At 44.3% G+C, this 26,064-nt stretch overlaps 1 protein-coding gene across 1 annotated transcript in view; it reads right to left on the bottom strand.

Annotated features, from left to right (window-relative positions):
• Positions 1-20,389, bottom strand: part of snx7 (sorting nexin 7) — a 30,499-nt gene extending 10,110 nt beyond the window's left edge. Inside the window, exons 1-7 of the mRNA XM_085362577.1 lie at positions 20,236-20,389; positions 5,635-5,823; positions 3,867-3,977; positions 3,224-3,382; positions 2,931-3,129; positions 1,478-1,677; positions 770-856 (exon numbers count right to left, since the gene is read on the bottom strand). Of these exons, the coding sequence (XP_085218703.1) occupies positions 770-856; positions 1,478-1,677; positions 2,931-3,129; positions 3,224-3,382; positions 3,867-3,977; positions 5,635-5,823; positions 20,236-20,319 (1,029 nt within the window). The 5' untranslated portion in view covers positions 20,320-20,389. The remainder of the gene's footprint in view (positions 1-769; positions 857-1,477; positions 1,678-2,930; positions 3,130-3,223; positions 3,383-3,866; positions 3,978-5,634; positions 5,824-20,235) is intronic.
• Positions 20,390-26,064: the final 5,675 nt, after the last annotated feature.

Below are 26,064 nucleotides of genomic sequence, written 5' to 3'. Positions count from 1 at the left end.
TCTTTAAGTGTGCGCGTGTGTGTATGTGTGTGTGGGTGGGGGGATATATGTGTATTGAGAGTGTGGGGACTGAGTTGGAGGGTGGGGTGGGCTGCTTTTAACTATGTAAAGCACTTTGTGCTACATTTTTTCTGTATGAAAAGTGCTTTATAAATAAAGATTGACTGATTGATTGATGTCTTCCTCTGACATTCACTTCTCATTAGTGCAGGTCTGTCATGGGCATTAGCGGGCTGATACACAGCAGAACCTGGAGGGCTGGATTAAATCAGAGCTCACACAAAGCACGAGTACAACGATGGGGGAAGCACAGCTTCTTAATTAACATCTAACAGATGGGGCTGCATGTCGGCCTGATGAGGGGGACAGACACCTGCAGGTCTCACACACAGACAAAGATGCCTTTCTTCTCGGGTCTTTGCGTCCTGACATTACGAAGCGAAGCGTCATCTGAGAAGGAAGTTTGCTCCTGCCACGATCAGCTGTCAGTGCGCGGCAGGAAGTAATATCAGCAGCTTTTACTCACTCTGAGCTCGGCACAGACTTCCAGCCAAGCAGGGATATTTAGATAATCCTCCCAGAGAGCCCTCTCCTCCTTCCCAATATGAGGTGAGGGCGGCCCTGCGAGAGAGGCCCACTGCACACCTCACTTTATTACAGCTAATCTCAGAGATGACCGCAAACGCACGGCTGGCTCTGACAGGTGCAGGGGAGGAGGAAAGTGTGTGCGTGCTTTTTTATCAGCATGTGTGGATCAAATTAAACTTACTGCTTCCTGCTCCGCTTTCCTGGTCAGCAGAGCCTCGTTCTTGGCTTCAAACTCTGCCTGGATGTTGTCTCTCCGTCTCATCACAGCCTGCCACAAACCACCAGAGACCTGCTGTCAGCGCACACGCTGTGACGTTTTCACTCACACACTCAGGTGACACAAAGAATGTGACATTTGCAAATACACACATGGCATCACAGAGCAGCACTTTGTTCTTGTCTCCATATTCTCTGTCACACACCTGCTTTCCCAGAGCTGGATGAACAAGGTTAAGTTGTTAGGTTAAAGGTCACACTGCTGCATGCTCCACTTCCACAGTGATTCTCAGATGTTACCTGTGGAGTGGCTGAGTCACAGCCAGCATCTGCTCCACACACGGTGCTGTGTCTGCTCTGCTGTTAGTGGCAGGAGTGTCGCCTCCATGCTACATGCTAAGGCCCACTAACACTGCACTTTTAAAGAGAAACACAATGAGGAGAAGCTGCTGCTCAGGAGGTCGGACAGGTTGTCGGTTCAATGCCTGTCCCCCTAAGTCTGGATCACTGGTCCCAGACAGGGAACCCCGTGGTTCCCCCGAGCCCCTGAATGAGCGCACAGCGCTTCGAGTGTTCGGTGTTCAACTTTGACATCACACCTTGTCTTACTGCTGCTCTGCATCAAGCCCCACCTGCAGAGCACCATCACAGGTGAAGCGTGCTCATGCCTCACCTTGAGCGTTTCAGCGCAGAGGACATACTCGTGCAGGGCAGGGACCAGGACCTCAGACAGATGCTGGATGTGCTCTTCTGCTTCCTTGCTGCACTGCACCACACAGCTGGCCACGCCCTTCAACGGCTCCGTCAGCTCCTCCTCCAACTCCCCCCACCGGGCGTAGGTGGGGCTGTACTGCTTCAAGTCGTCCACATACTCTGGAAGCACAGGGGAAAACACAAAGACTCGTTTTCAGACCAGGAGGTGCTGTTAGCTACACAGAAGCAGGTCACAGGAAGCGTTGCAAAGAAGTAAAGGGTGAGACACTGTGAACACATCACGTGAGCGGCTGCTGTCTGTACTGACACGGAGCGGGTAACGTGTTAGGAGAGGAGGGTGCCAAATGGAAAAGAGGGCTGAGTCCAACTCTGACAGCCTGAAGATCAAAGCGAGAAAACGATGCGGCAAAATGCTGCTCGGTGGTTTGGATGCCCACAGACGCCTGTAGTATAACTTACCTCACTAACCCACTGACATCTGTTCATATAAGCACTTTTTCCCTCTAACGCACACGCTTACACTCAGACAGTAACTTGGGTTAGCGTGCTGCCCAAGGATATCTGGCAGACACACTGGAGCAGAATCATGAGGAAAACCCTCATGAAGTTAGTTTCTCATTGTGTGGTTAGAGGCACTGACAACGGTGGCCTGCAGGAGGTCATTTGTAGCTCTGGCACTGCTCGTCCTGCCACAGAGGAGCCCTGCAGATGGGACCAGATCACTACGCCAGTTTAATTGGCTTGATGCCATACTACTACTACTAACAATACATTTTATTTGAGGGCGCCTTTTTAAAACCCAAGGTCACCTTACAAAGAGAAAATGACATCAACAAAACAGTAGATTAAAATAGTTTCTAATAAATTAAAATACAAAAAACAAAACACGATTTGACAGCAAGTAAAATCTGTATTAAAGTGAGTAAACCGGTTTGAACAAGTACAAAGTGTCTGAACAGAGCATGAGAAATTGAGTTTTTCACTTGGACCGAAAACACGTATTACCCACAATTCACCTACACAGCTGATCAGTGATACCGTGGATACTGGTGACACTGTAACAGAGGAACAAGGTGTGGAACAATATGTGCACATGAATATGTTGTTTACAGAGATAATGTACCCTCAGTAAGAGGAACTCTCCTCCAAAGAAGACTCGTGTTGTCATGTGCAGTCATGGCTCAGCCATCTCTCCATCAGTGACCACAGAGACATCACTCATTGGGTCAACATGAGGGGAGGAGCTGTGCTGGGTTGTAAAGCAGCTTGCAGCTGTATGCAGGCTAAAGCAGCTTAAACTGTGTACACTATATGAGATGTACAGAGGGTGCCAGGAAGCATCTGAGTCTGACTCCTCTGATATGGAGGAATAAGAGCCATGTCCTTCTGGGAGGAGAGCCTGCAGCGGATACCTCTTTGTTCCTTGATGATCCTCTGGCTGACTTTGTCCATGCAGCACATCTTGTTACTGAAGTCGTCCACGTACTCCTGCATCACAGCGAACTCCTCAGGCCGGCTTCTGAGGCCTCGGACTGAGTTGGCCACTGCTCTCACCGTCTCCCCCATCCTGCTCAAGAAGCCCGGTCCCTGTTTCCTGTGAGGTGCCAGATCCTGGAGGGTCAAAATACCACGAGTCACAATTCAATTCATTCTAAAACCAGAAGTGTGTGTGTGTGGTGTGTGCATCCGTGCATCAGACACACACCTGTGCAGTGAGGAAGACTTGGAAGTGCTGGCTGTAGGACAGGATGGGATGCTCGGATATCTTGTTGAGGAAGCGGTGCAGGGCTCTCCTCCTCGTCTCAATGAAGTCGTCGTTGAAGCGCTCCACCATGCCTTTCATAACAAACTTCTCTGGGAGGGGCTGGAGACAGAAACGAGAGAAGCATGAGAGACGGCGATATCAGACCGGGAGCTGTTCCACGTCGCCCCATTTTGTCCAGAAAAGTGCAGAAGAGGGCGAGATGCATTAGACTCCTCGTAGCAGTCTATTTTCATTGGTCAATTCTAGCAGAGCAGCTTTGCATGAGCAGCAGGTGGGTGGGGCTACACGCCTGAGGCGACCACATGAGAGATATCCTCTCTATGACAAACACACCTAAGAGTAGCTCTGTCCTGGCAGAGCAGTAAGCTAGCCAACATACACATACAGAGCTGGAAATGAGGACGGTGGCTTTGCTTGAACTTCAGACCTCAACAATCTTTCATGTTCCAACAGCACAGAAAGCAAAGAAATGGTCCTGCAGCCTGTGACTGTGAATGAATGAACTGACGCATGCACATGCCTTGCAGTAGTGTGCAGCAGCCTGCAGCTGTGCAGAGCAGTGACCTGGTGAGCTGATACGTACGTGGACGATTAGTGTGGGGTGCTTTTCTTCTAGTTTGCTACGGAGCCACACAAAATCCTGGTAGCGTCGCCGTACCTCGTACTCACTGGAGTCAAAGTCACTCCGAGTGGTCTGTAGAGAGAGACATGAGTACAGACAGTATCTGTTAACACACACATATACAGACATTTACTGCTCAAAGCTTTTTGAACATGCCAATTCTTTACTGCAATTCAAGTTGTTCAAGTCCAACGAATTACTTGAAATGGTTCAAACATAAGTGGTGAACTGACAGAAGTTAAACAAAGGTCACCCAAAACTGAAAAATAATGTACATTTCAGAATTATACAAATTGGCCTTTTTCAGGGAACACAACTTGGGTTTAAATGTGTTCTGCAGCAATGGAGGCTGATCGAGCCTTGAAAGCTTCTGCTACTAATTCCTGGAGGAGGAAGTGTGATGGTCTGGGGCTGTTTGCTGGGTCGGTGACTTGTACAGAGTGAGAGGCTCCCTGAACCAAAACCACAGCGTTCTGCAGCACCATGCAGGACCCTCTGGTATGGACCTAGTTGGTCAGACGTTCATCCTACAGCAGGATAAAGACCCAAAACATAAATCCAAGCTGTGCCAGAACCACCTCAGGAAAGAAGAACAAGATGGTGAGCTTGAAAACATGGAGGTCCAGCACAGTCTGCAGACTTAAACCCCATCGAGGGGATTCCCATGATGCATTGAGTTTTTCCTTTCCAGTCACCTTTCTCACTCACTATGTATTAACAGACCTCTCTGCATTGAATCATATCTGTTATTAACCTCTGTCTCTCTTCCACAGCATGTCTTTATCCTGTCTTCCTTCTCTCACCCCAACCGGTTGCAGCAGATGGCCCCGCCCCTCCCTGAGCCTGGTTCTGCCGGAGGTTTCTTCCTGTTAAAAGGGAGTTTTTCCTTCCCACTGTTGCCAAAGTGCTTGCTCATAGGTCATATGCTTGTTGGGTTTTTCTCTGTATCTATGAAGCGCCTTGAGGCGACTTATGTTGTGATTTGGCGCTATATAAATAAAATTAAATTGAATTGAATTGAATCGAGCTGCTTTGGGATGAACTGGACATAAGAGTGAAAGCACAGCAGCCTACAAGGTCCACATTTATGGGAACTTCTGCACAGAAATGGGAGAAGATTTGATTTCTGTCGTAGAAAGAAGCCACGGCTGTGTTCAGCTGTTATATCTGCAAAGGTGTGACTTTGATGAGTCAAAAGCTTAGAATATAAACTGATTCCATGATTTCTTTTTGAACTCCAATTGCTTATTCATGCCATGCTTTCATTTCACAGTGCAATCAGACATCAAACTGCATCATAAAAACCACAGAGGTGGACAGTACTGTCACAGTAAGGATCTTTCTGTGGTCAACACTTTGAAAACACCCCACCCCTATAACTGTGTGGGCCAACCCTATAACTGTGTGGGCCACCCCTTTAACGGTGTGGGCCACCCCTATAACTGTGTGGGCCACCCCTTTAACTGTGTGGGCCACACCTTTAACTGTGTGGGCCAACCCTATAACTGTGTGGGCCACCCCTTTAACGGTGTGGGCCACACTATGCCAACTCTTCAACTGTTTTCAGTCCCGCTCCCTCACATAGATAAAATGCAGCACCTGTGCAGTCTGCCTTTACAAACTGTTCACGCTACAGAGACTAAATGCTTTTAACGGCAGGAAGCATCCAAACAGCACTACTGTGTGTGAGACACAATGTGACCACGCTGATGTAGGACCACCACCTCACCCTGGTCACCACTCTGTACAAGATGAACGTCTCGATCGCCGTCACTTGGCTCTCTGGGTGGTCGACGGTGACGAAGATGTCCTTAGTGTTGGCATCCTCTTTGCCCTCATCATCGTCCTCCAGTCTGTACTGGTTGACCATGGAGCTGGGAGAGTTGGGCAAGGGGCTTCCATCTGGCAGGGAAGTATTCTGGAGCACAGAGAAAGTGCAAACACAGCCTCACTCACTTTATATGTCAACAACACATCAGTGTCAGCTGTGTGTGCACTCCTGTCAGTAAATGAATTCAGGAGAGATTTTCTCTTCACCAAAGCATCTGAAGTTTTTAACTGGTGAACATGTTTATGTTGAATGTTGTTATAGACGCAAGGCTTTGCTCGATGAAAGCCTTAATGAATGTTTGTAGAAAGTAAACAATTTATGCAGTTTCTGAAGAAACAGGGCTGTGCGATGTGACCAAAATCTCAGATCCTGATATAAACATTTCTCATCCCAATAACAAGGTAGATCACAAACCTGTGCTTTTTGTGTGAAATCAGTGAATCTCAGGAAACTCGACCTGTGTGCCGTGTTTTCAGCTGGGCGTCGTGTACCTGGAGTCGAGTCTGGAAACTTTGTATTTTTAGTTGTTTCTTTGTGAGTATTTATTACACGGCGTGCTGCGGGGAAAAGCCTGCTCCAACCTTTGAGTCTAAGGTTTACTTTCTCTTTCACGTGATTCTTGCGTAGGTGGTAGAAGAGGTTTGTGTTCGAGTCTGAGGTGGGGTCGGTTTGTGCCATCATTTGTACAACAGCACAGTTTTCTGGTCCGTGTCAGACTTTTCAGAACCAAACCATGTCCATGCTGCAGAGCGACCTGGTTCTGCCTCATCGTCGCTGCACATGCTGGTAGGGCTGTTCAATATAATGATATATATCTGATGACGATATGAAAACGTCTATTGTTTCATTTTACGCTATCATTTCTTTCGTGGTGTCGCAAAATAAACTGTTTACAGCAATATTTTTTTCATGGTTCTGATGGCCACTGTGGTGGCTATATTCATTTCTTAATGAGGATATGTATGATAAGTTGTGTGGATATTATACATGGTTGTGCTGAGGATGTGTCGGCCAGTTTCTACTGGAAATGCCTTTTGGTTAAACTGTCAGCAAAGAATTTGCACTGTTACATTTTTATATAACTTTAATGCACATAAAAACAGCTGCTTGTTTAAGTGAAAATACATTGATGTTGGGTTTTTTTGCACTAATAAAGTTGTGGAGTTGTAAAGTATTTTGTCTCGTGTCAATTATATCATCAGTTATATCGTTATCGCAAATTTTCAAATGTATATCGTGATAAATATTTTTGGTCATATCGCCCTGCTCTACTCAGCATAACCATGTATAATATCCACAAAACTGAAAAAGAGGTTAAACACACACAATACGGTAACATTATGTTGAAGCACAGTACGTATCACTCCGCGAGGCTCCGCCTACAATAGCCGTAATGTTTCGACAATCCATCAAGCGGTGCGGCGTCGTAGCTTAGCAAAGTCTTACTGAAACATTTGACAGATTTCCGAGCGCCGTGCACATAAAATTTCGAGGTCAGTAAACACAACCAGAGTTCACACATAAGGCACACGGGATTATAAGGGGCTCTGTCGACTTTCAGAAAAGTCGGTGGCTGACTAAATACTTTTTTGCCCCACTGTATTTCATTTTCCTATCGTTGCCCAACATTGTACCGGTGTTACCGTGAACGGTATGATATGGCCCAGCCCTACAGCACGCCATGTAATAAATACAAAGACAATAGCGACCGTTACAACTTTTGCCTAAAAATGTATCGTTTCATGCATCGGTCAAAACACTCGACTATTACGTACGTATTTTTCGGACCATAAGGTGCACGGGATTATAAGGCACATTAAGCGAAACAAAGCAGTCAGATAAATCAAACTTTATTAAACTCATTCTTCTTGCTTCCTCCACTTCTGTACCTTTGATTCATTAATGTTGAATTCTCTGGCAGCTGCTCTATTCCCATGTTGTTGCAGTATATTAATGACTAACCTCGTATTGTGGATGGATTATCTCAGTTGTTCTCCTGACTGAAGTTTGGTCCGTTTACAGCATCCTGCCATGCGATTGCATTTGTCTCTAACTATCAGGAACCTTCACGTTAACTTTTATAAGTGGAAAAGTGTTAGTGTTCGTCCTCCAGCTTCACTGTTTATGTTATGCTAACATAGCTGTGTCGCTAGCGATCACGTAGCACATCATTATATACCAGCTAGCCCAACTTCAGTAACCCTACAAACGTCACTGCTGTTTAGTTTCCTGTCTTCATCTATGTTGGAAGTGATAGCAGAGCTGTACGTTTGAATGTTTTCAGAAATCTCAGTCAGAACATGCTATATCATGCTTGGGTAACTAGCGAAACTAGCGAGCTAACTTCCTGCTAACTTCCTGCTAACTTCTAACTCCGATATATGTAATACATTTTGTTTTCATGGATGCCTGGAAGTTAAACTTCATAGTTACACCTGGTAAAGCAGCAATGCTGATCGTTTTATTAAAGATGAATTTAGACAGTTTTTAACTCTCAGTGATGCTGCAGTGTTCGTTTGACCTGAAGTATACGGAGTTTAGGACCCAGATTACTCCCAGATTTAAGAGCATCTTAGTCCGACAAATACGACAATAACGACGGCCGCTTGCATGTTCTGCAAAAAAATGTGCTTTGTTGTGTATCTGACGGACAAACACCAAACCAGTTCCACATCACGGAAGTTGCTCCATTTTTACAAACCAATTCTGGTTCATCTGTTTCACTCAACAATCGGCCATGTGCGTATGAAAACAAAGGCACTGCGCATGCGCGTTTTACTCATATTCTATCGCGATATTTCATTTTCCTATCGTTGCCTAACATTATAACGGTATTACCGTGAACGGTATAATATGGCCCAGCCCTAGTTGCAAAGCACCTCTTTTTAACTTCAGTGGATATTATACATGGTTATGCTCAGGATATGTCAGCCCATTTCTACTGGAAATGCCTTTTGGTTAAACTTTCAGCAAGGAATTTGCATTTGCACTGTTAAATTTTTATAAAGCTTTAATGTACATAAAAACCAGCTTCTTGTTTACGTGAAAATAAATGGAAGGTTGTCTTTTTGCACTAGTAATGTTGTGGAGTTGTATTTTGTCTCGCATCAATTATATCGTCAGTTATATCGTTATCGCAAATTTTCAAATATATATCGTGATAAATATTTTTGGCCATATCGCCCTGCTCTAATCAGAACTAATTAAGTTGTGTAAAAAGACAGGATGAATCTGGAAGTGATCCAATCAGAAGTAACCTCGTTGTGCAGCAAAGTTAGAAACACGGTCCTGACAAACAGGACGGGGCTCCCATTGAGCTCCCCGACATGACAAAATGTCAAACTCGAGAGGAAGAGAAGGACAGACAAACTGTGGAGCACCTCTAACCAGTAAAAACACAAACTTTTACACTTTATATTTTTAGTCAACAACACAGTTTAACACGGAGCATGAAGCTGCCACACAGAGTTTATAGCTGCTGCTGATTTTCAACCTTTGTCCCTTGTTGGGCTTTTACATTCACAACACTCAGTTACATAAAACCATTATATACTACAATTACAAAACTACAAAGAAGCTGACACACAAGCTATCACAGTGTGCGTGTGTGTGCACATGTGTGGGGCTGTGCTCTGCCTCCAGCATCAGCTCATTTGGACAGTTGGTCAAATGAGCTGATGCTGCTTCTAAGTTCCCAGTGATCCACAGCTAAACCTAATAAAAAACATACGACTCAGGGCTCGCAAAATTTCAAGATCCCTGGTAGCCCTTCTGGCAGGCACTCTTCAGTTTTTGTTAGCCCAAAATAAATTAAAGTAGCCCAAATTAAAAATGTTTTGTTTCCTTTAAAATTAATCAAGAAATAGTTAAAACACAAATTACAACATTGTATAAAAATTACAATCATCAACTCAAATACTTGGTTCTAATTGAACAGAAACTTCTATGAACTTGTAAGAACTGTGCAGAACATGAATCAGTCTGTGTCAGATCCTGAATCTGACATTTCCACTGAAGTCACGGGTAAGAGGCAAGTGGAACCAAGATCGAGGCCATTTGCTTTTTGAAGTTTGCAAAGACTGCTAAATTGTCCCAAAGGTAGTTCACTCTGCAACATAGCACGCTGCTCTAAACAGCTTTTTCAGGACTTCTTGTTGTGCTTGGTTTATTTTCAGTATGTTATTTGCAATTGGTGTTTGTTCTGGGAAAGATAGTGCAGACTGAGCAATAATGCATTTCTTGCATTTGTCATGGGGTCTGATGGGGTCTTTCTTAAAATTACTGGTCCCAGTAACAAAGGCGCTTGTCAACTCAGAAATCGAGGGAAACTCACAACACACCCGGTGGAACATTATGTTATTTAGCTCGTCATATGGCAGCCACAGAAATTATTTTGTCCATGAAACCATAAAGCTGCACTTTCTTTTTGCCTTATAGTCTGATTTGTCATAACTTCTCTGTTTTGTGGTAAGCTTTTCTTTGGCTGTCACTTCTTCACCCTGACCTGTCTTATTTGGCTCAGCAGAACTGAAATATATGTCCTGCTGGTTTTACACACACACTCACATAAGCTCAGCAATTCTCTGCGCGATCAACCTCTCACATGTTTAAGCTGCGGGAGATTTCACTTGTCATGTTTGCATAGTAAGCTAACGATTAATAAGACGATGTCAGAGGAATTGGTGCACAAATTATCATCACTCACAGATCAGTACTGTCGCTCTCTATAAACAGTTCGCGCGATTGCAAAGTGAAAGCAAAAAAACAAGCGCAAATTCAAACGCGATTTCAATATGTCACATATTGACAGTGGCTCACCCAATGACATAATTACCCAGCTACATTTCTGAAAGAATGCAAAAGCATTGACATATATTTTTCCTGTGTAAAACAAACGACGGTGGATGGAGCAGCTACAAAGTTCACTTTTCTTCATGTTGGAGTTTGTTGATCAAGTGCTCTGATAAAGGACCATGTATAGGTGTAGACAGGCTCCTCATCAAACTATGGTGTCATAACGGGTTCTGTGTCCAAGCTGCAGGACTACATGCAGTGAGGGGCTGTGTCCATGTTAGAGACTACAGACTGGCAGGTGTTCAGACAGGCAGCAGTGAGGACCTGAAGGAAAACACGTCGTCTTTTCTGACTACATAAGGAAGCGCATACAGCACCTGGGGCAGAGGACTCCTATCAGTGCTCAGTACGACATCAGGCCCCCTCTCACATAGACAACAATGACTCATAAGTTTATGGAGCTCAGTTGTGCATTTCCTGAGCTGCAGGCCACAGAGCCTGCACAGCCACTGTGCTCAGCCCACAGCTGCCCACACCGATGACCTGTGACTGAAAGAGCTACAGGATGAGATGTTGTTCATGCTGCAGGTGGAGGACCTGACACATGGTGTGGGGACAAATACCTCATCCTCAACATCCAGACAACCAGGCAGATAGTTGTGGACTTCTGCAAACCTGGCACTTCCCCTGCTCTCTAATTAGATAGAGTAGACGGCCCGTCCATTACGTACCTCTGACTAACACCATCAACACTACACCTATTAAGAAGACGACCTAGCATGTGCTGGACTGAATGTTGTCCTTCGACAGCTGTGTGGTGGAGCGCGTCCTGACCTACGCCTTCACTGTGTGGCATGGCAGACGCACTGGGGAAGGAGCTGCAGACGGTAAAAGTCTGCAGACTTACCACGCATCAGTGGCACCAACACCATTAGATGTAGAACAAGCACCACCTGTAAGCACAGGTGCTTGCTCTAATGCCTAGTAGGAGGAGGCCGCGCTGCGTCCAGTAAAAAACCTTCAGCCCGACTGTTAAACTGCTCCACCCTCAATAGTCAACACCTTCCACCTCAACAACACGACTTACTGAACATGAGTCTGTGAAGTGTTGATGTCACCCACACCTGACAGCAGCTGTGCAATATTCTGCTTCATAATGATTCCTTCTTTATATTTATGGCTGCCACGATTAGTCGACTAGTCACGAATCGTCAACGACTAATTTAATAGTCGAGGCGTCGTTTGAAGCTTTGTAAGACGCAGGAATAACTAGTAGGATTTAAGAGTGTGGCAGCACAAGGATGCCAGCTGCCGTTAAACACCAAAGAAGAAGAAGAAGATGAGTCCGGTATCCTAGCTGTGTCCAAATTCAAGGTCAGCATCTTCCGTCATGGACCAACCTATCCCAGAATTCATAGCGCAGCCCAGCCAATTCCAGTTTCCAGCAATGGCCGCAGCTACTTAGTGTTAATGTTACTCTTATTATTCTTTCTGGGTCGGACTCCTGGCACATTGTTTCCAATGGATGATGATCTGACTAGTCGACTATCAAAATAATCGTTTGTGGCAGCCTTATTTAGAGGGTAAGACAGGGGACTCAATGTTATGTTTAGTAGCATAGTGCATATAATGAGACTAAAAAGTGTGTTTCATTCATATCTTGTCCAGTAGTTGAATGACAATAAAGCTGGGTGTAGTAGACAGACACGTCCTTGGTACTACAGCTGGCCCCTGAAACATGCCGACATCAGTGTGGAGGCAGAAGCCATCGTTCCATGTTTGGCTACCTTTACAGCTCCACACGCACAGTTCAGACACCAGACCAGAGAAGCTGGTGTCCAAACAACAAACTCATATTCACATCACGAAGTGAGCTTTGCAGCTCCCGGTTTCAAATTCAGCCACACAGTGCAACAACATCAACAGCATCTACACACTTCCATCAAACTGTCACCTCACAACAGACCATGTCATCTGTAAGCTCCGCCCTTTCACCATGGATATTATTGCTTCTGCATTCAAATGATCCACTTTATGCAAATAGTAGTGAAGCGTACACGCTTTGCCTACAGGTGTGTTTCCTCTAACAGCAGTCTGAGGTCAGCGTCGGGCTCCTGTGATGGTGTGTGGTGACAAACGTGGCATGGCTCTGGTCTCTGGATGGTTGATAGTTCTACATTATCTCCATCTGCAGAAAGCAGAAACAGCAGCAGCGATGCTTCTGCCCTCGGCTAACATCTATTCACAACTACTTCCCTGTATGTCTTTGTGAGTGAACTGGTTGTTATGGTAACATGATGTGGAAGCATAGATGTGTGCTCGGCTGCAGGGACCGTACAGCTGTGCAGTGTGTTAAATGTGTAAAAATACCTGAGCCACATGCAGGACGCATCTGCACACGCTCAGATCCTCATCAGCAGCACTGGACTGTGACAGCAACAGTTGTCATAGTAACAGGACTGTTGGTAGCTTCATTTCTTTCATGCACGCAGCTCGTCCTGACTGAAATCCCTCCATTAAACCGCTTTTCATATCAGTGTGTATGTCGACTCGTGTTTATGTTCAAGACTAGGCTCTTTTGCACCTTTTTGCTCTACGGCATGCTGTCATCTCTCCTATAAGCTCACAATCACAGTTTCGCTCGTGTAGAGTCAAGAAGACAGGAGCCGCCTTTGGGGATCAAAGATCTCAAAGGTTCTTATAGGTGAGCCTGTGCAAACTGCTGTTCTTTCTTTCTGCAGCATCCAACACGAATACCTGCATGGGTAACGCCCATGTGAAATAACTGAAGCAACACACAGGTAAGTCCATAGGTTTTTGGACAATGACACATTTTGTGTCATTTTACCTCTGTACACCAGAGTGGACTCTACATGAAACTGGAGTTGTGGAGACATCATTAGGCTCCAGGTCACACCGCCCTTGCCAAGGTGTCCCCTAGTAGGACGATGGAGTCACCAGGCAGAGCACCCTCCATCACCCCACTCAGTGACTCCAAGAAGACTGCAACTGATAGTCAGGACCTGTCCCCCGACCCAAAGGGATGTACATGACTACTCAACTAGCCGACTAATCTTTGCTGTCACTATTCAGTACCAGACTTACCGGTCATTCAGATAAGCCAGAGAAAATTGCTAGATGATTTATTGTTTTGTTACTTCAGCTTTTATTGAAGCGGTTGTCATATTCTGTCATATTCAGCCAAGCATCATGTGTCATTATAAGAACGTAATAATGCCTTTTAAACACCTTTCGTATTAGTTTTCGACGTTTTCCATTAAACAGTTCTTGAATTTAACTTAATCTCTGAGTGTTTCTTCATTTCAGACTGATAATTAGTCTAATTTCTTTTCCACAGTTAATCAGCTAACAAATTAGTCGCCAGGATTACACTGAGGTGAGCCTAACGATATCTAGCTAGTATCTCTCAACTTCACGCACTAGCTCATGCTCCTTTCCCACCAAAGAAGTGACATTCCATGTCCCGATAGGAATCTGACTGCTAGGGCCTCCTCCCCGACTGCAGTCCGACACAACACTGCAGCCGACCTTACAGTGCCTCCTGTGGTGGGTCTATAGAAGGCGGGCCCATGTTGTCTCTTCAAGCTGCGGCCACCAGACACTCTCCTTGGAGCTCCCTCCCCAGGCATTGCTCCAGGTTGGGGCCCTAGTAACCCTATCCCAGCTCGGGTAAACTGGTTTAGACATAATTTAGTTCCTTTCATAGGGGCTGGCAAACTGTCACGTGACTCAGGAGTGGAAGGCAGTTCTTTACTCAGAGGGTGTAAAGTGGGGGTGAAGGTGCTGCTGACCTCAACTGGGGATATATTCGGGGGTGGAAGGAATATTTTGGGACCTCCTTAGTTGTATCATTGTAGTAATCGAGAATTTGAGTAGTCATCGTCAGTCTGCTTGTCTATCGACCGCGCATATCGGCTCTTGCAGGGCAGTTTACAGCGTGGACATTACTTTTATTGCACAGAAGGTCAAGAATGTAATGGTAAAGTGTAAACCGCATGACGGACAGAAACTATTATACTGCTAACATAACTTCGGCTCTTTGCAAACACCTGCACAGACAGCATGCTAACGCTAAAGCTAGCCAAAAATCCAGAGTGACGCTAAAGCTGAGTAAATGCCAGCATAGGACCGCGGTCAAGTGTGCCGTCACTCCACCTCATCGGGTAACAGATGTCACGAAGCAGCCTTCATTTCTACCTGTTCATGTGTGGAATCACTGTGGCGTCGAAGCGTCTTTCTGCTGGTTTTCATCTTTGTACTGTGCTGCTGGCTTTGTGCTCAGACCTAAACACTGAGAAAGATCCTCATCAGGACAGGGATTTGTTTTGGTGTGTGGGACTGTACGTTTAGATTTAAATGGCAATTATGAGACACTGTTTTTCAGGTTGTGTTATGAGGAGTATAATGAATAATTTTCTCTTTGGAGTAATTAAGTAAGGTACTGCATTACTTTTAATAAAATTGTTCATTACTTTTTTGAATAATGACACTGATCACAATGAAGAGAGGAAACACATCCAAAATGGACAAACATTTGACCAAAAACATGCAGTTAATTTGTTCACATGTCTTTGATATGTTGCTTACTGATGGTGGTAACTGTTAAAGCAGACCTAGTGAGATCCCAGTGAGAATTGACAAAATATCAAATCGATAAATAATATCAATAATGGAATTATTGCCATTCCCATCACTAGTCTTTACCTTTCAATATAAAGCACCTTGACACAACTGTTGTTGTGATTTGGCGCTATTTAAATGAAACTGTCTGGGGATGAGTGGGACGATTCACTGGTTCACCCTTAAGGCTATGCTGGGGTACTGCAAAGGAGAGTTTGTCTGTTAGCTGAACCTCACATGTACATGAGACAATGCAGCTTTCGTCCAGGACCTGGAACACTTGACCATTCACTTACTTCATAGTAAGAGTCCAGTTTCACCAGCTGAGAACATCTAGAGCAGGCATGCCCAAAGTCTGGCCCACAGTCAGATTTCACGTGACCCGCAGCTTCAGTCTAATTATGTATTATTTATGGCTCACTTCCTTAGTCCGAATAAATAAATCATGACTTTAAAAATGCAATTCCTTTTTTCACCACATGGTGGCAGCACATTTTTCAGCTACCTGCACCTGTGCTGTGAGCCCGCCCTTCTCTGCTTATTTCTGCCATGGCGACAGTACAAAAAAAAAGAGGTTGACAGTGAGGGCCGCCGCTTTCAGGAGCGGTGGGAATAGCAGCATTTTTTTACTGAAACTCGAGGCAGTTGTGTTTGTCTGATTTGTAAAGAGACTGTTGCCTTGTTTAAGGATTTCAACATTAGGAGACACTACGAGACTAAACTTGCTGCAACATATAACAAGCTAACAGGGAGTGAGCGCGCTGAAAAGCTGAAGCAGCTCCAAGCTGCTCTGGCTTCGCAACAGCGATTAATCACGCGGGCCTGTGGGACACATGAAGATATCAGGAAAGCCAGCTACGAAGTGTTAATAGCTAAACATGGCAAACCTTTCACTGAAGGTACGTCTCTCAAAGACTGTGTCATGAAAATGGTGGAGAACATTTGCTCCGAGAGGAAGCAAGAATTTCTGAATGTTTGCTTGGCACGCAACACTGTGGCACGCAGAGTTGAGGATATATCGTCAGACTTCGACAGGCAGCTGGGGGACAGAGGAGTGGATTTTGATTATTACTCATTAGACTGCGATGAAAGCACCGATGCATCTGACACCGCGCAACTGCTGATTCTTTTACGAGGAGTCGACGACAAGATGAACGTGACAGAGGAGCCGCTGGATCTCAAAAGCCTTAAGGGTCAAACCAGAGGATTGGCTTCTGTTTGTGAAGCTGTTGATGATGTGACGCTACCATGGAGTAAAGGCATCATTACTGATGGTGCACCTGCTGTGGCGGATCTGCAATAAAGTCAGCAAAGAAGCAGGTAACGGTGTTAAACTTCACTGTATCATTCATCAGCAGGCTCTCTGTGCCAAACATCTCAAATTTGATGATGTTATGAAACCAGTAGCAAAGACAATCAACTGTATTCGCTCTAAAGCTCCGTACCACCGACAGTTTCAGCAGATTCTGCATGACATCCAGGCTGAATACAGTGACATAATTTATCACAACGATGTGAGGTGGTCTGCACTACAGCGATTTTTCTCTCTCAGACAGAATCAGACAGTTTTTGGATGAGAAGGGACAACCAGTGGAAGAACTGTCTGATACTGTATGGCTGGCAAATCTGGCTTTTTGGTCGACATCACGAAGCATCGGAATGCGCTGAATGTTAATCTTCAAGGAAACGACGCAGTGGGGAGCCAACTATACGCTCACATCAAGGCCTTTGGAAGCAAACGGCAACTTTTCCAAAGACACTTGTCCCTAACAGAGCCCTGTACCGCACACTTCCCAGCTTTGAAAGAGGTTACTGACAGTTTCCCAGAGGACATTAATGCCCAAATGAAGAGTTACGCAACAGCTATCGCGTTTCACATATTTGTGTGAGCAAAATTCTCTCTCATGAACTTAAAGAAGAACCCTGTGAGATCAAGGATGAGTGTCTCCCACGATATTTTACGCATCTCAACCACTGCCCTCAAACCAGACCTGATCGCTTTACTAAAATCTCGATCTCAGTATCACCCCTCTCAGTAGTGCAGGGATGTCCAAATTACTGGAGAGCTGCTACCCTGCATGTTTTAGTTCTCTTTCGGGTTTAGCACAGCTGAATCAAATGATGGCTCATTTTATTAAACATTTAAGATTTGGCTTTAACTGTTGATGTTATGCTCTTAACTCATAGTTGTGTGTGTTGTGTACATATTGTGTATATTTACATATGTGTAAATATGTGTATTTCTTGTGCAAGTGAACTTCCCAGTTGTGTAATCTTCCTGTAGATGTGAAAAACTTTGGCTTCCTGAAAGATCTTGTAAAAGTGAAGGGCAAAATTCACTTTTTGTTTAACTTTATTGATAACAGACCACTTTTCATTACTTATAACTCCTGTTTAAAATGTTCATGAGGCAAAGATATTGCAAACTCATGGAAATGTAGGGTATTCTTCACAGTTTGTTCAATGTTATCTGACTCTCCAGATATAAATGAAAGGCACAATTGTGTCTTTAGAGTTGTTCCTGCTTGCCTGAGTGGCTTTTATTTAGGTACAGTTCCATTTTAAAAATAAAGGTAATTGTGACCATTAAAATTGTTCTTCATTATATTTTCATACAACTTTGTTACGGAACCATTGGCCCCTGGGCATCTTCACTTTATAAAATTTGGCCCTCTTTGCAAAAAGTTTGGACAGCCCTGATCCAGAGCATCATGAAACCAGCCAGGACTGCCTAGTGCACAGTAGGAAACATGGCCCTGACAGGGCTGGATGTAAAGAAATTTTCTTAGGGTGGCATGGAGATCAGATGGGGTGGCAAATCAAAGCCTTTTTAAAACAAACAAACACATACGCAGGTGTTACATATGGTTAAAATGATTTAAATGCCGTAAGTATACTTACAGCATTTATATGTAACGTGTACATATATACATGTCGCTCATACACGTTACATATAAATACAGTCAATAACTTAATTATTCTCTGTAGCCCACATAATTAAACATTTCAGTTGCATTAAATGTGTATTTTGATGCTATGTACTGTACAGCCTGTATAATAAATAAATATGTAGCCCAATAAGTATAAAATCCAGAAAGCTACACAACATGGGGCGGAAGTTCACACTTTGTTTGTTAGAAATAATCAAATTGTTTGTCCCATTTATAGCAACCGAAAATAAAATAAATACATAATTATAATAAAGGTCAATCAAATGGACCAATATGGCAAGGCCATGATGATCCACTTGGTAAAATAAATCCGCTTGGCGTCTTTCTTGGCCTTAAGACAACAATTCTGATGGCTAAAGATCCAAACGGGACAACAACCACAACAACAACAACAATCAAATTGTTGCTTAATTTACACAAAGTGTCAGAGATCTGCACCGTCAACAAAAATGAAGCCTAAATTTTCATGATTTGTTGGGTTCACTCTCTGAGGTCCACAATATAACCGGCCAGTTTTGATTTTCTAAATTTTGATTTTGTATTTCATCTTTAAATTGTTTCATTTTTGTAAAGCGCTTTGGGTGCCTTGAAAAGCGCTATATAAATCCAATCCATTACTATTATTATTATTTTATCTTTTTTGCCTTGTTTGGTCTCATTCGCTTCAGCTCAACCTCACGTGTCGAATTTACACTTCTTTCATTAACATGCTGTAGTAACACAACTGATCTAAAATCACACAAAAAACATAAATTCCTATAAGTAGTTATAGGGTTTTTTTTTTCAGAGTGTAACAACCAACCACCTGTGTGAAATCTGAAATGTCCATGGTGTTCATTCAAAATGTGCTCTGGCACAATCATAGGCATGGGTTGCTACTGACAACAAGTAATAAAGCCGGTCTGCGCTGTGGGCTGAACCATTTGTTAATAATGGAGGGGGGTAACACTATGCAATATATTCAGTGTTAACTGTAGCTAGGCTCAAAGTGTTATTGCAATCTTATTTCAATAAACAACACTGTCATATGCAAAACACCCTCTAGATCTGCCCCTGGCCCTGAGAAAAAATTTCCCAGTTTAAACATCTGTTATGTTTTCTTGTGAATAAAATGTGGACGTATGAGATGTTCAAATGTGGTTTTTATTTACAGATTGCACAGTGTCTCACTGTTTTGGAACCTGGTTAGTACAACGAATCGAGGTTGGAGTGCACAGCACTATCACTGTTCTACTATTACTATGGATTTCATCACAACTAGAACACAGCCCTGTTTACCTGAGCACAGACCACCTGAGCACAGACCACCACACACATCTTGCTTCACTCTTATTTGAAATGAAATCTACAGAGAGCTGCAAACACAATAACTAAGAGTTGTTATAGAACTTCTTTCAGACTTGCCACTCAGGCTCTCGTGGCTGTGAGAATAACATTGCAGTCATCACACAGCAGCACTAAATCTTCAAAACTCAGCTGATCGTCAGAAAACACACACCTGGGAGGTTCCGATCACGTGACTGCTGAGTGTACATAGACTGTAAGTGAAGATGGAACCTGCTGCTTCCGTGGACCTGAGATTTCCTCCAATCATGCGAGTGAATTTTTAACAGTGAGCGCACTTTATGTGTCGGCGTGGACGATCACACACTTTTACAGTGATGTCACATGACTGAGCCCGGAAGTGTGCACGCATGAATGAAGTGAACTCACAGGCTTCCACACACACAGAGCCAAGCTGAAAGCTTCGACTTCTAAATCGAAACTTCAAGATAGTTTCTCGGTTTTGAGTTATTATCTATCAAGTCTGAGATCTTAACTCGACATTTTGAGAGAAGTATCACAAAAGTTTTCTTCAGTCGCGTAAAGCCGGCTCCACAGCTCTCCTACTCTTTAACCTGATGACAACATGACAGCGAAAACTTTCAGCAGCCCCACCTTTCATCCTTTATGTTTCAAGCTCGAGCTCTTCACCTCTTGCGCCTGCGCAAACACGCGCCGAAGAGCTGCCCCTCGACCCGACGAGTGTATGTGTGAGTGTGGGCGGTGAATCTTCGGAAAGAGTAAACTTGAGCAGCGGCTGGAAGCGCAGTCCCGCGGCTGCGGGAGTTACCTTGGTGAAAACCTCCAGGTCCTCGTCCTCGTCCAGGTCCAGCATGTGTTCTGAGAAGTCTGCAGGGACCGTGTGCCCGCTCATCGCTCTCAGCTCCGGAGACTAACTAAACACAAACTTCCACCTCAACTCCGCTCAGCAGCCGCACTCAGAGGCCCGCCGAGGATGCCACTTCCTCTAACGGCTTTCAAAGTAAAAGCTGCGACCGGTCACGTTTGACTTTGGCCCGGAAGCTGAGTTCTCGTTGTGCGTCTTTGTTGTTCGCAGTAAAGTTGAGTGTTGGCTGTAGATTGTTCATGTTTTTTGGCCAAAATGCTGAGTGTACATGTGTTGCTTCATAAAGAAAGGCCATGAGCATGATTTAGCCAGAAACGTGTCTGAACAGGACCACTGGAGTTCTTTTATTTTTAAGTCATTCTAATTTTTCTTTTCATTTTATATTTTCTGTTTGTTTGTTTTAAAGTTTGTTTTTCTGTTATGATGACATATGTGCTATTTATTATGTATTATTAAATGTTAAGCTTAACAGATCCAACAAAGTCAAAGTGTAAAAGCGCTGCCCCATAATGTGATTATAGTTTTGCAACACTGCAGTATCGTTTTAGCCTTTTATTCTCATTCATTCCAGTGAACTCAAACTTAAAACTAGGAAAGAAAAATACTGACAGCAACCTGTTTGTTTGATCCCTGGCTGCTCCAGTCTGCATGTCAAATATCCCTGTGCAAGATACTGACTCCGAGTTGTTCTTTGATGGCTTGTATGAACGGGTAAACAAGACAATTTGTATAAAGTGCTAATAATAATAATAATAATGATAATAATAATAATAATAATAATAATAATAATAAAGGTCAGGGCTGTCGCATGTCTACCAGAGAGAGAGAGAGAGGTTTTCTCTTTGACTCCTGATTTGTATGACGTCTTCTTTGCTTATGTGTCTCTGTGTATTTAGCCTTTTTTACACTTTTATACCATTTATATTTTCATTCACATGGATTTTTAAACATTTTTAAAGATTTATTTGAAGTGCATACATATTTGAATTTTATACGGTTTATGAAAGAACAATTATTACTGTAAGTTCTGCATCCATGACTCTACTTAAGTAACAATATAGAAGCCTTAGCTTCAAAATATATTTCAAGTCATCATTCTGTTGAAGAAAGGTTGTGAGCTCTGATATACTGTTAGACCTTCCACTCCTGATATTCCTGTACCTCTGTCCTCTATGAACTATGGATCCAGTGTTTAGGAACCAGTGAAAATTAACACCCGCACTACGCCCAGAACACGGTCGTATTTCCTGCATATTTGGCTGAGCGACACTTCCACTTACCTGCAATCTTGTCAACAAACAGGCAAACTGTGTGTTTATTTAGGGGAGTGTGGCTGGCGCACAGGCTGCACTGACAGTCAGCCCCACCAGCACCAAAAGATGTCAGTGTTGCATAAGGCTGTGCAACAATGTGTCACACCTCAGGCTGGACCACCACTGCACGCTCACACAGTCACCTTCCCTACACTTTACAGCAAACGCTGTGCCTGAAAGAAGCAAAGGAGCTCCTGCACAAAGAGTTATTTTTTCCTTTTGAATGTGAGAGAATCTTCATTTATTCACAATGAAAAATAAGTTTCTCTGCAATTTTTTTTTTCTTTGTGATTCGATTTTCTCCTTTACTGTCTACTTTCACTACACAATTTAAGGGTACAGAAAAACTGACCACAATATCCAAATTTCACCTTTCTGCAGGACTGCTGCAGTCTGCTCTGTTACATGATACAAACAGAAGCATCTGCAGGTTACCCTGGCAAAGACTAAGTGGGCTGTGGACAGGAAGAGGACCAGAACCGTGCCCATCCCTGGAGTCTGTGTAGAGACACAATAGCACTCTACAGGAAGAGCCAGAGTCATATGTTATCTGCAACCACTTCTTTCAGCTGCTCCCTTTAATAGTCCCCACATCTCATTCTATACCATCTTCTTCTGTTTTACACCTACCCTCTGCATGTCTTCCTTCACTAGATCCATGAACCTCTCTGAGGTCTTCCTCTTTTCCTCCTGCAGCACCATTTTCACCATCCTTTGTCCACCATACCCACTATTCATCCCCTGCACATGTCCAAACCACCTCAGCCTTGCCTCTCTAACTTTGTCTCCAAAGCACTCAGCCTCAGCTCTTGTATTAATTTCTAGTTGTGGCGGGGCGTGGTCTGAGGTGCCGCTGCGAGTGAGGCGAACGCACCAGCGCGGCATCTGCAATCACACCTTGCCGGCTTTAAAATCTGTACTGGGTCGTGAGAATTGTTGTTGTTGGTGTGTATGTTCGGCTGGCGGCTGGAAAGCTGCAGCCACGTGTGAACAGCAACCAGTGAATAAAAGCAAGATGCTGAATAGCATGAATGTGTGGACAGATCTGCCGTGTGTTCTTTACACTAGTCATGTCCATGCTTTTTACACCCCATGAAGCCATGAACATCGTCAGCTGGCCTCCTGTCTTTCTGTCAGAGCCACCATCTCCAAACCATCCTTCATAGCACCCCTGACTAAAGGACTAGAATAGAATAACGTTGTTATTCACATCAATGGAGAATTGTCTTCGCTTCACCAGGTCATAAAGCAATCAAGTTACTTCATACGAACCAACAAAAATAACATAAATATATAATAAAAAACACAATGAAATATAAGTTTTAATATACAAAACTTTAATACAACAATTAAACAATATATGTCACAGCATCTCATTGTTTAGTATACTGACTGCTTTGGACACAAATGATCCCTTATCCACCTACCACTAAGAGGCAGGACGTTCTCCCCGACAGAGGGGCTGGCTGCCACATTCAGGTGGTTAAACCTGGGGAAGGTTGATGCAGATGACCATGTTGCCGCCGCACAAATGGCTGAGGCCCACTATGTGGCCACCCCTCTGGGTAGAGTGGGCGCGCACTCCAGAAGGGAAACCCTGAAGAGGCATATGCCTCCTAAATGGTGTCCACGATCTAGTGGGACAACCAGGTCCTAGAAAGCTGTCGACTCAGGATCCCTGAATGGACGGCCGGGTACTGACTACACTGCCAAAGCATGGCCAGAGCACAAGGCAGCCTGGTGCTGAGCTGCCTCTTGGGCCAACCTCTCAGTGGGAGCTGTTCGAAGCTCACCTGAATGGAACAGGTGGAATTCAGACAGGGCCTTCAGTAGGAATGCAGGGCACTGATGGCCTGCCTTACCTTGGGGACCTTCAGCATCTTGCATCTCAGGTACTGAAGATAGTGGTTGAGGCCCCTGAGATCCAAAATCAGGCAGAGTCCCCAGTCCTGCATCCTGCTTGGGAACCAAAAGATAGTGTGAGAAAAGCCCAGCTTGGTGGTCCCCAGCATCCACCTCCCATATTGCACATTTCCCCAGGAGAGCTGAGTGTCATGGGCCTGGGTCTGGTGACCCAGGGTTCATGAGTGTTTATGAACTTGAATATATTTGATGGGTTTGCCTTGGGCTAGCAGTCCTCACAGGTGAGTGTGTTCCCCCGGGAGGCCGGTCACACCTAAGGGGGATGATGGCACACACCTGCTGCTGTTCAGCCTTGTCTGGGGAACTACTGGGGAGAGTGGCTGAGCTCTGGTCGACGCTGGATCGTAAAGTTTGGGATGGACATGACGGCGGGGTCTGCGGAGGAACTGCAGGTGGTCTCCCAGTTCATGGAAAATTAAAACCAAGGCTCTGCCCCCAGAGCAGACCAAGCTGCCTTGCATTGTAAGGCAGACAGGGAAGAGGGCTGGCCGGCTTGGCCCGAAGAAAAGTCAATGGGGAGGTAGTTGACATGGCCCTGTGTAGCCTAGCCAGCAGGGAATCCATAACCCTAGAGTCTCTGCTCGGGCATGTGGCCTTCACAAGAAGGGAGCTAGCGAGTGCAATCAATGGGGTGAGAGCATGATCTACTGGGGGAAGTGGGCCACAGGCAATCTACTCCCACCCATTCATGTTAGAGAACCTCCTACTGGCAGGGGAACACCTGTGCAAACTCTCTCCATGCGTGAATTAAACAGTCCATGTCAAAGGAGCTTGCAAAGAAAAGCGTCTGGACTTCTTTAAGTTGCTTGAAGACGTTTCACCTCTCATCAGAGAAGCTTCTTCAGTTCTAAGGTCAAATGGTGGAGAGTCCCAGATATAAACCTAGTGGGAGTTTCCCCCCACAGAGGGACAAAAGGACCCCCTGATGATCCTCTAATCGCCTGAGCCAAGGTGTGAAACTGACTTGACCTTAGAACTGAAGAAGCTTCTCGGATGAGAGGTGAAACGTCTTCAAGCAACTTAAAGAAGTCCAGACGCTTTTCTTTGCAAGCTCCTTTGACTACGATGACCTGGATGACTGAGAACCTTCACAGACATAAACAGTCCATGCTCTCTCTCATAGGCATCTCCATCCACAGGTGTGTCATCTCCACTCTTCATCCTCATCGTAGTTGCTCACACTTCCTGGTTGTGATCTACCAGCTACCAGAAGTAAATGGAAAGCTATGCACAGCCCTGTGTTGAACTGGATCAACGAACCAAAGAGCCAGCAATGAGTGATGACAGTTTTACCTGATCCTGCACCAACTATGAGCTTCATTGATATGTAAAGCTTGCAGCCTAATATTAAAAGTGGAGAAGGTATCCAGAGTATGTGCAGAATAGCTTGATTGCAGTGGAGTTCACTAGAAAGTTTTCATTGTTTTAAACTCACAGTTTCGCTTCACTACAAAGAAATTCTTTGTTCGTTCTTCCATTACGAATAAATATACTTCAGATTATTTGTATTTAAGCACTTGGGCATTTTTGCAGTGCACTGGCGTCATGTTGCCATGACGCCAGGAATGTGCAGGAAGACACTTCTACACACTGATCACATGCAGTTCACTCAGGGTCGTATATCCTGCTTCATTTTCACCATGACACTATTCATGTGAATAACACTGCAGCACTATCAATGTCTCCTTGGAGACTGTCTAACAATGTGCATCAGTATCCCCATTTTTAAATAGTAAAACAACATTTCTCCACCTTCTTCTTTCTTCTCCCTCCTCTGCCAAATGACATCCAACCATAAATTACCGTTTCTTAATTGCAGACGGTTTGTGCAGAAATAACTCAGCTGAAAAAGTCATATATTTCCTCTTCAGCAAAGCAGTTCTCGATAAGACTCTATTCAACCAGACTGCCAGAATGTGCACTTCCTTTGGAATCATAGATGTTATTTTTTTTATTCCTGGCTCTCTTGTATTGATGTGTCATCACATCACTTGCTTAAACATCACCAATTTTTCCTAATGGACGAAGATAATCAATATATATGGATCCATTTTCTCATTTCCAACAATTACCACGAGTCTTCCACTTGCCTGGGTCAGATTGCTCAGTCTGCACTCTGCACACGTACGTACTTACATATGCACACACAGTGCCGCACATAATTATCTATTCAAACACTCCACAGGATATTTTTTCTGTATTTTCTCTAAATGCACACTGGCAATGGCATTAAAAACAATGTGTCATTCCACTTCTGGCATTTTGCAATTCAAAATGATGTGAGCGTCACCTGAGCGGAATACTGAGGAGCAGACAGAGGCGTTCCAGCCGGCAGCATTAACATACAGGAAGCCATTATCACATCTGGCCTTTGCAGCCAACTGGAAGGCTGCTGAGTGTATGTTTGTTTGTGTGTGTCTGCACGATATGTTTCCGTGTGTCTACCTGTAAATACATGGCTGCGCGTGTGTCAGCCTTTATCCATAAATATGCATGAAACAAATACAAGGTGGTGTCCATGCCTGTGCAAATTAGG

This window comes from Diplotaxodon limnothrissa, linkage group LG9, assembly GCF_057381915.1.
Source record: "Diplotaxodon limnothrissa isolate DT_005_m linkage group LG9, D_limnothrissa_male_GT1.1, whole genome shotgun sequence".
Lineage (NCBI taxonomy): Eukaryota > Metazoa > Chordata > Actinopteri > Cichliformes > Cichlidae > Diplotaxodon > Diplotaxodon limnothrissa.
This window is presented reverse-complemented; position numbering and strand designations above follow the sequence as displayed.